General features: G+C 33.8%; 2 protein-coding genes across 2 annotated transcripts; both read left to right on the plus strand.

Annotated features, from left to right (window-relative positions):
* Nucleotides 1-311: 311 nt before the first annotated feature.
* On the plus strand, nt 312-1,694 carry HELRODRAFT_172172 (hypothetical protein; the record flags this gene model as incomplete). Its single annotated transcript, XM_009018856.1, has 5 exons — nt 312-503; nt 646-787; nt 863-1,045; nt 1,191-1,301; nt 1,528-1,694. The coding sequence occupies 5 exons, from the start codon at nt 312-314 to the stop codon at nt 1,692-1,694; spliced, it is 795 nt and encodes a 264-aa protein (XP_009017104.1).
* Nucleotides 1,695-6,815: 5,121 nt separating this feature from the next.
* On the plus strand, nt 6,816-13,625 carry HELRODRAFT_172174 (hypothetical protein; the record flags this gene model as incomplete). The annotated part of the gene is made up of 7 exons (XM_009018857.1): nt 6,816-6,931; nt 9,066-9,189; nt 9,407-9,511; nt 9,881-9,983; nt 10,211-10,516; nt 10,761-11,048; nt 13,609-13,625. 7 exons carry the CDS (start codon nt 6,816-6,818, stop codon nt 13,623-13,625), a joined length of 1,059 nt encoding a protein of 352 aa, XP_009017105.1.
* Between the last annotated feature and the right edge of the window lie 460 nt (nt 13,626-14,085).

Below are 14,085 nucleotides of genomic sequence, written 5' to 3' on the forward strand. Positions count from 1 at the left end.
TTTATCAGAAGGCGCCATAATATGAGATGAAGTGAAAATGCCAGAATAATTTAAGTTTTCTATCTTTTGAAATAGTTTATAATATTGTTGTAATTTTTGATTTTTTATTCAGAAAAACGGTAAAATAAAATCGAGAATTCCATGTTTACATAGGCATGAATAGCAAAATATGCCATTCAAAATTCATGTAAGCAAAGATAAAGTAAGACTCGAAATTATTATGACATAAATTTAGCAGCTAAGTTCATGTACATGACAAGATAAAGTCTACAAAAATCGCTCTTGTGTCTTGCTCTTTAGTAATTGGCAAAATGTTTCAAGTTATATTAACATGCGTTATGGTTGGAGCCATAGAGTGCCAAACAAGTGGAAGATTATACCACAAGGCTTACAGCTATTTGGCTGTTGGTGGTTTGAAAGTGGGAGTTTGTTTTGACGAGATGATGGAAGATGTAATGAGATTGGAAGCGAGTTCATCGGTGGAGTGCATTGCTAAGTGTTCGGTGAGTAGTTTCGAATGCTAATCCGATACTTTGCTTAACAAAATTTAGTAAATTAAACTTTGTTAAACTTGAAATGAATATTAAATCGGTCAACAAATTTCGGTTGCATAGAATTGATCATTTTTGTTTTGCCATTACACAGTCTGCCACGAACAACAACTTGAGAGGCATCAACTACGTGGCATCTGTGGCATCTTGCTCCTGTGTTCCGAAACTAACTGACGTCTGGTGCAACGTCACCAACGGTTCCAAACTTCCTGGCTGTGTGGCTTTTTTCACGCACGGTATTCAAGTATAAAAAAATTAAATAAAAAAATAATTCTCTAAATTTATTCACTGCAATTTGTTTCAACTTGAAGCAGATTGTCCTTCCAGTTTTGATTACGTGGTAGAAGTGAACAAATGTTACAAAATGATCGGCCAATTGATGGAATGGGACGCAGCACGGCTAACCTGCAACAACCTGTCAGCACATTCCTTGACCGTTGACGATCAAAATGAAATGACTGCTACCATCAAATACGCGCTCTTTGGCACCAAAGGTCATTTTCAAGTTTTCCAATTCATATTTAACTTTCTTATAAGAGGATGTTTTGCATTGTTGGAAATTAAATTTTTAGCAAGTTATCAAACTAATCTGCCAATAAATTTGTTTTATTTATACTTCTACGTTGTTCATGGTGCAAGATTTGACGATGTGTTTCTATGGATATAGCGTAGGATATGTATTTTGGACATCGGGCAAGCAGTTTTTGAAGGAATCTGCCGACACTCCGTTCTATTGGTGCCCCTACCCTGGTTTGTACGCTCATTTTTCAAATAATAACTTCTCAGCAGAATGGATTCTTATGAGATGATAACCGCCAACTCTTAAAGCGTATAATAGTTAATGAGTTTTGGGCAGACAATGTTCGAACCAGGCCATAACGTAGCTGGCCGAGATACGGCGCTTCTACCGACTGAGCTATCTCACCAATCATTGTAGTTTCAGTTAATTACTCTTGGCATTTCATTTTAAACTAAGGTGTCAACCTAACAATGAATTTCAAATCATGGAACAGAGGCGAACCGAACGCGTATCTAGGAAGCACAAATTGTCTACAGTACATGATTGTGTATACAAACGCATGGGATGACAGTTATTGTTATTTCGGCAGATGTGTGTTTTGTGAAATGGATTTGGTATTTTGAAGCTTAAAAATGGTTTGTGGTGTGACAAAATCTATATTATAAAACACCCACAACGTAATTAAAAGGGGATGACTGTATGATATTTCAATAACTTTCTTTGGTTAATCGTTCTTACTAGGCTTATTTGAAAAGAAATTTTACAAGAATATGTGAATGATAAGAGTTTTATTAATTAAATTTTCTTCTTGAAAGCCAAAACACAAATTTAGCAATACATTTTTTTGCCATATATTTTACTTCGTTTTTGTGTATTTTCAAATAAAAAAATGAAAATTTCTGTTTTTGACAGACAATCTCTTGTCAAAATTTTTTCTCTTGAGTGTATAAAATCAATTTTTGCATGCCTTGTCATTCAAATCATTTCGTGTTTGGCATTTTTTTGTCTTCAGAACCGCATATATTAAAGATAAAAATGTATTAATGAGCAACGTTGGTATGTAAACATAGCAACACGTCACCGTTATGCAAATGACTGCAGATATTTATCGTAAAAAAAAACGAGAAATTTAGTACAGAATATGAATGAATTGAAAATTTTCACACTGGGCAAATAGATTTAAAACGTTCATACACATATATCCCATATTAATAATTTTAAACAGCTAAAGTTGACGTAGACAAATTTGAACAGAGTTTTACTTCTTAAAATCATTCAAAAAAACTTTGATTAATTTTGAATCTCGAGGTTGTACTTACTACTTAATGCCGGACTATAGGGGGTGATCAGACGGGTCAGTTGGCGTGAGCCTTGGAATTTAAAATTAACGACATTTTCCTTATTCTAACGAATTTTTGAAAAGTTTGGTTAAAAAAATCTTTGGTTGTATGTTTATACAGATAAAAATCTTTGGTTGTATGTGTATACAGATTAAAATCTTTGGATGTATGTTTATACAGGTCGGTGTATGAAATTGGACCTGGATTTGCCATCTGCTACTAAACTGTCTTTTTATGTAACAAAGAGTCTAATGTTTTAATTTAGTGATTTTATGATGTGAATGATATCCATTTAAAAAATGAATAGAATGATGAAAATTTCACATCTTGTCCATTCTGATGAAAATTATTTTGCACATGTCTGTTTTCTTCATTAACGGTTAGGTTTTTGTCAAAAAGTTTGTCAGCCAATCAGAGTTCAGTTGGTTTTAGCATGGTTTGTATTGCTGTTAAAGTTAAAAATCTAATTTCATTTAAAAGATTCTTTTCAGTCGCTAGATGCATATATTCAACCAATCGGTGTAGATGGAAGTTTTTATACTTTTAGCTTATAAAATCACTTTAATATCACTCCTCCTTAAATGAAACCCATTCTAAACCCTGATAGAATCCCACCAATGACTGTTTCCTTTCGTCCCTACTCACCTTATTTTTTTTTCAACACAAATCACTTTTCTACTTTTGACCATTGAGTGAGCAAACAAAAAACACAACTACCGATGTGTTGCTATGTGCATGTGCGAATTCATTTTATAAAGACAAACCAACTACCTTCCATTGTTAGCTACAAACAAATGTCGAAATGTTATAAAAACTTTAACATGGTTCCTCAATTAAGCAAACTCCCGCACGCTCCAAATCGGAATAAATTCAAGTTGCTAGAATGACTATATTAAATTTTTCTGGCATGTTTCGAAATATGAAATAATGTTACTGTAAAAAATTTTATAATTTAACAAAATTTATTCTTATTTCACCAAGAAATACATGTGATCATAGGTTTCGTTAGTTTTTCTTGTTACTCTGGCAGGGATTTTAATTTACTGCAGTTGAGGTTCTCTGATGAAATATTAACATTAACACAGCGTACCGTTTGTTTTTACTTGATATTCCTATCAAATATTATTTCTAAATATATCCAACTTCAATCCAATCATGTATTTTTTAATGGAAATCTTTTGGGTAGTTGCAATAATAACCTACGTCAAATTTTGGTGGTGTCATGGTGATGGGGTAGTGTACAAGAGGGCATACAGCTATCTGGGGGACAGCGGGAGAGCCAGCGTGTGCTATGACGACAGAATGGCAGGGATCATAAACCTGAAAGCCAGATCGTCTGCGGATTGTCTTGTGAAATGTTTTGTGAGTGCCTGATGGCTTGGTCTCATAATTATATTTTGATAAAAATTTTTATACTATAAATTGCATAAAAGAACTTACTGATTCCCTACATTTATTTGGGAATTGTTCCCCAGAAAACCACAAAGAGCAACTTGAGAGGCATCAACTTCATGTCGTCAGGGGCATCTTGTTCCTGTGTCCCGAAAAGAACTGACTTCTGGTACAATGTCACCAACATTTCCACTCTTCCTGAAGGATGTGTAGCTTACTTCACCCATGGTCAGATAATGTTTTTTGTTGCTTTGATATTTAAAGAATTTATCGATTAATTTTTTTTAAATTGACACTTGAAGTTTTTCTAATTAATTTTTTTAGTTTTTTGTTTTTTTTAAATTTTTTTAGAAGTTTTTTTAAAATTAACACTTGAAGTTTTCCTAGTTAATAAGGATTTATTCTTACAATTATGTACGCAAATTTCAGCATCATGTCGCAGTTTGTCATTTAAAACTTTTCCATTTTTGAGTTGACAGTCTTAAATTAAATAACAATTCTTGTCTTACACTGGGACACAGGCAGCACATACAAACACATACACGCTATCACACTCACACACACTACACAACACACACTCACACACACACATACGCATGCATACACACACACACATACTCACACACCAAAACCAGTAGAAACTTTTTATTCAAATGTACATTTCACCTGGCATGGTTGCAGAAAAAATTGAAAGCAAACAAATTTTTCTCTTCGCTTCTGTTTGGTTAGCAAACAAACAAACAAACAACTGCAACCATCTTCTTCCAGTTCTCATTTTTTTTGTCGAAGCACATTGAAATTTTTATGAAAAACTGAACTGCGAATTTGCCAAAAAAAACTTATGTCAATTTACGCTAAATATAAAATGTTTCAATTGGTCCCTTAAATTTGCATAACAAATTTAACGGAAAACATTTTGCAATGGAGAATTCCACGAAACTATTATTATCAAGGCGGCTTGTTAGCTCAGTCTGTAGGAGTGTCTGTTGACTCGGTTCAAACGCTTCCGCCACTAAATTTTAAAATAAGAATGCATGCACACGAATTTGCTTGTACCTCGTTTGGCTTAGATGAGCTTGATTTTTAGCACTAGAGTTGATTTTGAAAAATATATAAATGATTTTTAAGTAATTTTGCAAATGTCAGATTTGAGTAAAAATTGAACCAAATAATTAACATGCCAAGAAAACGTGTGCCTACAATAAAAATTTAAAGGAAATACTCAAAACAAAGTGAAAATAAAACATTCTAATCACTTCATACCTCAATCCAATCGTTGAGACCGACTCAGAAAAACTGAATGCAAACAGATTGTCCGGCGAATTTGGACTACATTGTCGAGGTGCACAAGTGCTACTCAATGATCACGAGGATGCTGGACTACAACACGGCTATAGACCGTTGCCATGAGACACTCTCGTCTCACTCTGTGGCTCTGGAAGACCGCTACGAAATGCTAGCGGTCACGCAGTATATTTTCCATGTCACCAACGGATTCAGTGAGATTAAGTCTTTTGTCAATGAATTTACATGTAAATCATTTACTAATCATTTAATTCGAGTTTGCAAAATCATTCACGATTTCAATCTTCGAGAATTTACATTGTTGTTAATTGACATTTATTTATTTTTTATTCTTCGTTTAAATATTTTAGTTTTTTTAATACCTACCTGATAAACTATTATTATTATTTAATATCATTATCATTTATATTATTATTATTATTTATATTTTTCCAGCTCTTCCCTCTTGTCCCAATATCCTCGACATCTGGACGTCCGGGATTCAATACGCCAAAACTCCATTCTTCTGGAACTTTTACCCTTGTTAGCAAGTTCATAAATGCGAAACGCGTATACATATAAACAAATATAAATAAATAATGGGCTTAAACCTAAGTTATATATGCCAATATCAAAATAGCATTAAAAGACAACAAAAAGCAGTCAAGCAACAAAATCAATTTTATTATCATAGAGAAAATCTTTGTTGGCCATATATAAGTCAAAATTCTTTTTGAAGTTGGAAACAGTATTTGATTCAACAACGCATGTAAAGCACATACATGCTGCATCATTATGATAGTTTCGATAATTAACTTTAAATTACACTAATTCTTAAATTTGAGCGCTGAGAAAAGTTTTGGCTATTCATTATTACGTTAAATACACTAAAGCCTGATTCAACAAAGTTTTAAAAGTTTAAAAATACTTGCATCAATCGTTTGAAGCAGCGGACAAGCGCCAGTTTACGTTCACGGCTTGGAGATCCGGTAAACCAAATGCAGGCTACCTATCAACAAGTTGTGTGGCGATGAATGCTGATGGCTGGAATGATGAGGAGTGCGGCACTCCCAAGTGTGTACTCTGCGAATTCGATCTTTTACCCTAATCTGGGTTGATTTCACAGGGGCGGGACCATCAGAGCTGGATGTAGAAGTTTGGTAGGTCGTTAGTGATGAAGAAGAGGAGGCCCTTAATTATTTTCATTGCTTTTCCTAGACTTGATTGAGCAACAATTTGTGTTTCAGCAATCTTTTACATCGCTTTTTCCACATTTTTACAAATTTTTTCTAATAAAATTAATGTTCTCAACCGGCATTGATACCGAAATTGCAAAGAGTTGTGCTAGTTTTGGCGAAAGTTAGTGGTTTTAATCGTTCTTGAAAAGTTTTTTTGAATCGCAGTCTATTATGATGACGAAATGTGTCTGATCGGTGAGTTAATTTTTTCAAATTTATCGTTTCTGTCAAGAATAGAAAGATTTATAATTTAAGTTTACTGGACCACAATAACCAAATGAAACTGATGATGATGTTAATGATGATGACGATGATGATGACGATGATGATGAAGAAGATGATGATGATGGCGTACGTACGTACGAACGCACACGTGTATGTATATATACGCATCCATATGTACAGGCAATACTTCTTAATCTCTAGTTTTATTTAAAAAAATTTAATCTAATATTAATTATTAAAGTATCAATTAAATATTATTTCTAAAATGTTACTTTTTATGAGCATTGATAGAAATAATTTTTTGTTATCTCTCGCTGCACTAGTCGTTATCTTTTTGTGGACCAATGGCGTTCTAGTCGCAACCTCACCAGTGGCTGGTAGGTTATATTTTTCTCATTTTTAAGAGTTTCCCCAAAAATTATTTCTACTTTATACACATTTATTTAGACTTTTAATAGATTTTATTTCAAATTTCTCGAAACAAGTATAGAAAATTGCTGAAATAATGAATCTGTTAACTATGAAGTAACATTTATATAAACTCATAAATACAAATGATATTATTATTATTTTATTATAGTATTTATATTAAAATTATTTTTAATTATATATAAAAGCAGAAAGCTGCTTACGGCATAGGACGTGTGACGACTGTTTGGCGGCTGGATCGTCGTGTGGCTGGTGCAGTCATGAGGTTTGTGGGTTGGTCGGCTGGCTGGTTGGTCGGCTGGCTGGTTGGTTGGTTGGCTGGCTGACTGGTTGGTTGGCTGGTTGGTTGGCTGGTTGGTTGGTTGATTGGTTGGTTAGTTGGTTTGTTTGGTTGGTTGGTTGGTGGGTTGGCTGGTTGGTTGGTTGGTTGGTTAGTTGGTTGGTTGGTTGGTTGGTTGGTTTGCTGGTTGGTAGTTGGTTGGATAGTTGGTTGTTTTAGTGGTTGGTTAGCTGGTTGATTGATTGGTTGGTTTGTTGGTTGGTTGGTTGGCTAACTGGTTAGTTGGATGGTTTGTTGATAAGTTGGTCGGTTGGTTAGTTGATTAGTTGGTTAGATGGTTGTTTGATTGCTCTCATATTTCAAATGATTTATTGTATAGTTTGAAGATTGCAGTTAACATCACAAATCAACGGCGTCATTACTTTTCCTAATTTTATTACTGAACGTTGGCCTACACACGCCACACACACACACACACACACCACACACGCACACCACACACACACACACCACACACACACACACATTAACACACAAATAAACACACACAAACAAACAAACAAATTGTATACATATATATATATAAACATGTATATATTTCAGTGTGTCTGTGTATGTGTGTTTTGTATGTACGTGTCTTTGTATGTGTGCGTGTGTGTGTGAGCGTGTGTGTGTAAAATGATGAATGATGGCGGTAGTCTTAATAGCTTGGGCTTATCGGTTTACAAGTTTAAACTTAATTCATTTAATGTCGGGTGTTATTTAAATGTGTGTGTGTGTGTGTGTGTGTGTGTCTGTTTGTATGATTGTGTCGATGATGATGATGACAATGGTGGTGCTGGTAAATGATGACGATTACAAGATGGTGAGGGTAACGATGATGATGAGGACATTGATGATGATAATAATGATGATGCTGATGATGATAATGATGATGATGATGATGATGATAATGATGATGATGATGATAATGATGATGATGATGATGATGATAATGATGATGATGATGATAACAATTTTGATGGAGATCTGGAAATCTCCAGCCAAGGTAGGGGCAAAACCCGGAAATACCAGAAAATACGTCACAAGGGACGCTGATGATGATGACGATGACAATATTAATGATGAAGCTAATGATAATGCGACGATGACAACGATGGTGATAATGATGTTAAAGATGATGATGACGATGATGGTGGTGGTGGTATTTATCCTTATCTGCTCTCCGCTTAAAGAGACCACTGCATCAGTTTGAGCCGATGCTAAATGGTTTTGAGTGAATGATTGATTGACGAGGCACGCACACATGTTGAGTTGTTATTCGATTTGCTGTTTCGTTATAGATAAAAATTTTTTTAACCGTCTTAATGGATTATTTTAGCCTACTTGACTGATTCATTGGATGATTGGTTGGTTGGTTGGTTGGTTGGATGGTTGGTTGGTTAGTTAGTTGGTTGGTTGGCTTTTGACTGATTGACTGATTGGTTTGTTAATTAATTGGTTGATTTGTTTGTTTATTTGTTGATTGATTCAATGATTTACTGATATGTTGATTGATTGATATGCCAACTGAAAATCTTTAAAATTGATTAATTGATTGTCTGATTGACTGACTGATTAACTGAAAAGAATTATTTTATAAATTTTGTCACATATTCAATCGAAGACATTTTAATAAAATTCTCAAATTCAAATTTGCAAATCTCATTCGGGTAAAGTATCCTACATATATTATTCACAAATTAATTTATTATAAGGTAAAAACTTTTTTTTATTAACGATTAATAATAAATTTATTGAAATTAGGTTAATTCAATTTAATTCTCAGCCATACGATGATGAAGCGAGATGCATTGACTTCATCTTCAACAGCAACTGCCCAAGTCACATGATCATAAGTCAAGGTCAAAAAACCTTATCAACAAACAATGTTGGTCATGATGACGTCTGATGGTGATGATGGTGGTGGTGGTGGTGGTGGGATGATAGTGAAAATGGCAGTCGTGATGATGATGATGACGACGATGTTGATGATGATTGGTGATGATGATGATGATGATTGGTGGTGATGATGACGACAATGGTGATAGTGATGGTGAAGGTAATGATGATGATGATGATGATGATGATAAAAAATGACCGAGCAGACGTGTCCGACGGCTTGTGACGAGAAGAGGGACTGTGTCCTCTGCAGGGCTTTCAAAGTTTACAGCAAGTTGAATGAGGAGGAATGCTCGAAGCAGTGCGATCACGTGGCTGTCGTTCAAGAGATTGATAAGATTGGTTGGTTGGTTGGTTGGCTGGCTGGTTGGTTGGTTGGTTGGTTGGTTGGTTGGTTGGCTGGTTAGTTGGATGGTTGGTTGATTAGTTGATTTGTTGGCTGGCTGTCTGGTTGGTTGTTTGGGTGATTGATTGATTGGTTGGCTTTTTGGCTGGTTAATAAATTTACTATATTATAAAATCATTAACCGTTTTCACTAATTAATCCATTATCATCCTAAAATTTGTCATCACTTATTTGTAATCATTCCAATCCAAATAACATAGACGAAGACCTCAGAGATTGGAAGCACTGTTTATCGCACGAAGTGGTGTTTATTTACCAACGTAATACTGTCAAGGTTCTAAGGAGTAAGAGGGGTAATTATAATAATTTATGCAATGATTCAATTGACGACGACGACAATGATGATGGTGACGATGATAAAGATGAAGATAACAATGGTGATAATTATAAAATTTATAAAGTTAAAAGAGATGATGATGATGAAAACGATAACGATGTTAATTTTGAATATTTAAAATATTAAGAAATCAACAATTGAGTATCAACAAATGATATCCAAAACCAACTGGCAATTGATAGTATCTTGATTGTAAACTTGAAATTATACTTAGATACAGTATCCAAAATATCATACTAATAAATTTATTCTAAAATCTCCACACAGATTTTACAGCGGCTAATACGGTAACTCCATCTGCACGAGTGGAGACATTTCTACCATCTTCATCCTCTCCATCTCCATCTCCTTCTTTATCATCTTCATTACCATCTTTCTCTTCCTCTTCTTCCTCCTCATCATCGTCATCCTCGCCGTCACCGCGGTTCTTGCCCTACGTAATGTGTGGTAACTGCTACGGAACGGTGACGTCATCGGCAGACTTGATGAACATAAACAGCATGGAGTGCTTCGGACGAGTCCAGTTGAAGGGGTGTCCAGTTGGCTGCCATCTTTATTTTTTGTTTCATGCAGGTTAAATTATTCTCTAAAAAAATATCATCAATTGATAGCGTTTCTGTGAGCAAAAGAAATTTTTTTAGCTCGCGTTTCACATTTCATGGCGAATGAATTTTAAAATTTGAATAATTGTTTGAGAATAAAATTTCACCAGAAAAATTACAACCACCCACAAAAAAAAGCACACACATTCATAAACCCACACACACTCACACACACAAACACACACACACACACTCAAAAACACACAAACCCACAGAAAACAACGCCAGCATATGGAGAAATTGCGCCAGCCAGCTATCGCCAGACGAGGCCTCGGACTACAGCAGTAGCGACATTCGCTTCAAGAGAAACAGCAACAAACAAGTGAGCAACTGTGGAACTATATCCCAAATTATCTCTGACGCGCATCTCAACAAGTTTCAACCTGAAGCTAGGAGGCTTTTTGAAAAGTTTGCCTCTAGATGGTTCAAATCTAGCTGCTCCGAAAATAGTTCCAGCTATGGTGGCGATAGAGTTCTTATGGCACAAGGGTATAACGAGGGAGGTGTAAAATTTTCTTCTACTACTACTAATACTACTGCTGCTGTTAAAAGGAACAGCAATAATAATAATAATAACAATAATATTAATAATAATAATAATTATTATTATGATAATAACAAGAATAACAATAGTAATAATAATAATTTCATTGTAAATAGAAGCAGATATAATAGTAATAATAATAAAAATGTGATTAGTCGTAGAAAATACATGAGCAGTTACAACGCTAATAGTAATAATAATAATAATAATAATAATAATAAAAATTTTGTGAATAATAATGTTAAAATTATTAAAACTCCTTCTGCTGCTGCTACTATTATTACTGCTGCTTCTGCTATTATTGCTTCTGCTACTACTAATACTGCTACTACTACTACTACTTCTGCTACTACTACTACCACTACTTCTTCTACTACTACTATTACTACTACTACTACCACTACTTCTACTACTACTACTACAGCTACTACTACTGCTACTACTAATACTGCTACTACTACTACTGCTGCTACTACTACTACTATTACTACTATTTCTACTACTATTACTACTACTACTGCTATTACTGCTATTACCACTACTTCTACTACTACTACTACTACTATAGCTACTACTACTGCTACTGCTAGTAACATTATTCATTATTATTATAATAGCAACAACAATAAATCTTATTATGATGATGATGGTGATGATGATAATGCAAATATGAATGATGCTGATGACGATGACGACGATGGTGATGATGACGACGATGATGATACAAATTATAACATTTATGATATCAATAAGAATAATCTTAATAACGATAATGATAACAATGAGAATGCTATCATCAGAGAAGATGATGATGATGAAGAAGAAGATGATGATGGTGATGATGGTTTTAACATTAGTTATGACGATAATGATGAATACGATGATGATTTCAGATGAGTGAAGAGCTGTCTTTGATGACGGTACTGACATATTGCTATAGAAAGATTGATGAGATTATCATTCTTAAAAAAATAATTTATAAATTTACTCGTTTTTAGTATTTTAAAATAACTTGAAACTCATTTTATTCTTTAAAATAACACACCGAAATGTCTTATTTGAAAAATGAATCGTTAAAAAATATTTTTGCAAAGGTTATCTTAGCTAGCAATTCAACTTTACAATTTGTTATTCACTAATGAAAAAATTTATTTTACAATTTATTCTAATTTATACTTATTAAAATACTTCACATATCTACATTCATATACAAGGATTGCTAACTGCAACTAGACTAACATTACGTTACTAAACTGTAATGCATCGTATTTTTTAGCATTGGATTTCCATATTAACATCAGAGGTGTCCTAGGAATGTGAAAGCCTTGTGAAACCTAAGCACTCCTCAGTGAAAAAGTTCTCATGAACCCCCTAAATTATAATGTCAGGCTATACTAGCGATTAGCATATTCGTTGTTTATTAGTTTAGAATTGTATTTGATAAACATTTTCAGTACTTCATGCCTTACTTAATTGTTCGTATTTTTATTCGCATTTGTATTTGTAGTTTAAACATCTTTGTGTGTATTTTAGAATGTATAATATATGTTTGTGTGCGTGTGTGTGCGTATGTATGTCAGTTTATTCTTGGATCAATTTATTCTTTATTGTTGACAATATTATATTAAAAACACGTTTTTACCAGAAGACTTCGACTTTACTTTAAAGTCGAAACTTGAAAATCAGTTTAAATAAAACTTAACCATGCCTAAAAGAAAATGTGTATGTGCTTTGTATGACCTTTCAACCAACGACACAAACAAAATGGCCGACCAACAACACAAACAAAATGGCCGACAAAGACACAACAGTTACAAACAACAAAATGATATACGATTTCTTTTTTAAACTATCTTGAATTATTGTCGCAACGCGCCATTGAACAACTCGTTCTACGTCATTGCTTTCTTGTTCTTATCACTGTATTATGACATCAGTCATACTTTAATATACACTATGTAATATGTATGTATGTATATGGTTGTGTGTGTGTGTTTGTTTGTGAGTGTGTTTGTTTGTGTGTGTGTGTGCGTTTTTGCGTCTGTGTGTGTGGTTTATACGGTTCATGCTTTTCGATGTTTATTCACTTGAAATTAATCATCTGGTCTAAGGATTAGGCATTTGCAAAAAGTTGGTGATGTATTACATTTATATTTTAAACATACTTCTACATTTGGTTACTCGGTAGGTGGTTCTTAGATGTATCAACAGAGAGCACAAACACACAAACACACAGTGTATGTGTTTATATAAACGTGAATCAAGGCCTCACACACGTCGTGTGTGCCAGGCACCTAAAACATCTACTCTACCACGCCGACCAATCAATTTATCACAATTAATTTTAATTTGTTTTATTATAAAATAATACTTTATTACGAAATAATAATAGAATAATAATGATAATAAATTTGAATAATTAGATAATAATAATATTAAACAAAATAAAAAAAATTTTCTAATTCAAATTTTCCAAACCATAACACGATCATCCGTCTAATAAATTTCTTTTTCTTCAGATCACAACCCCAAATAAATTACTTCTCCAATTCAAATAAAATATATAGAATAATTTATAAAGTTTTGCACTTAATATTTAAGTTTCAATCTAAATTCTTTCCTAAGTACTTATCAAATATATTAAATGAACCTAAACGCCCCGGTTTACGATCGTCTTCTTGTTCTCACATCTTGTTAACTCGTGTTAAACGCTCTTTTGCTAAATCGGCCTTTGCTTTTTTTGGCCCTTTTCTCTGGAACTTTCTACATCCTTCTCTGACTACTTTTCAATCACTTTTTTTGGCCCTTTTCTCTGGAACTTTCTACATCCTTCTCTGACTACTTTTCAATCACTTTTTTTGGCCCTTTTCTCTGGAACTTTCTACATCCTTCTCTGACTACTTTTCAATCACTTACGAAGTTCAGAGCGGATCTCAAGACTTGAGGTGAGTATGAGAACCGCCGTACCGAAGTGAATCTGCATTTTTTTTTAAATG

This window comes from Helobdella robusta (assembly GCF_000326865.2).
Source record: "Helobdella robusta unplaced genomic scaffold HELROscaffold_23, whole genome shotgun sequence".
Taxonomy (NCBI): Eukaryota; Metazoa; Annelida; class Clitellata; order Rhynchobdellida; family Glossiphoniidae; genus Helobdella; species Helobdella robusta.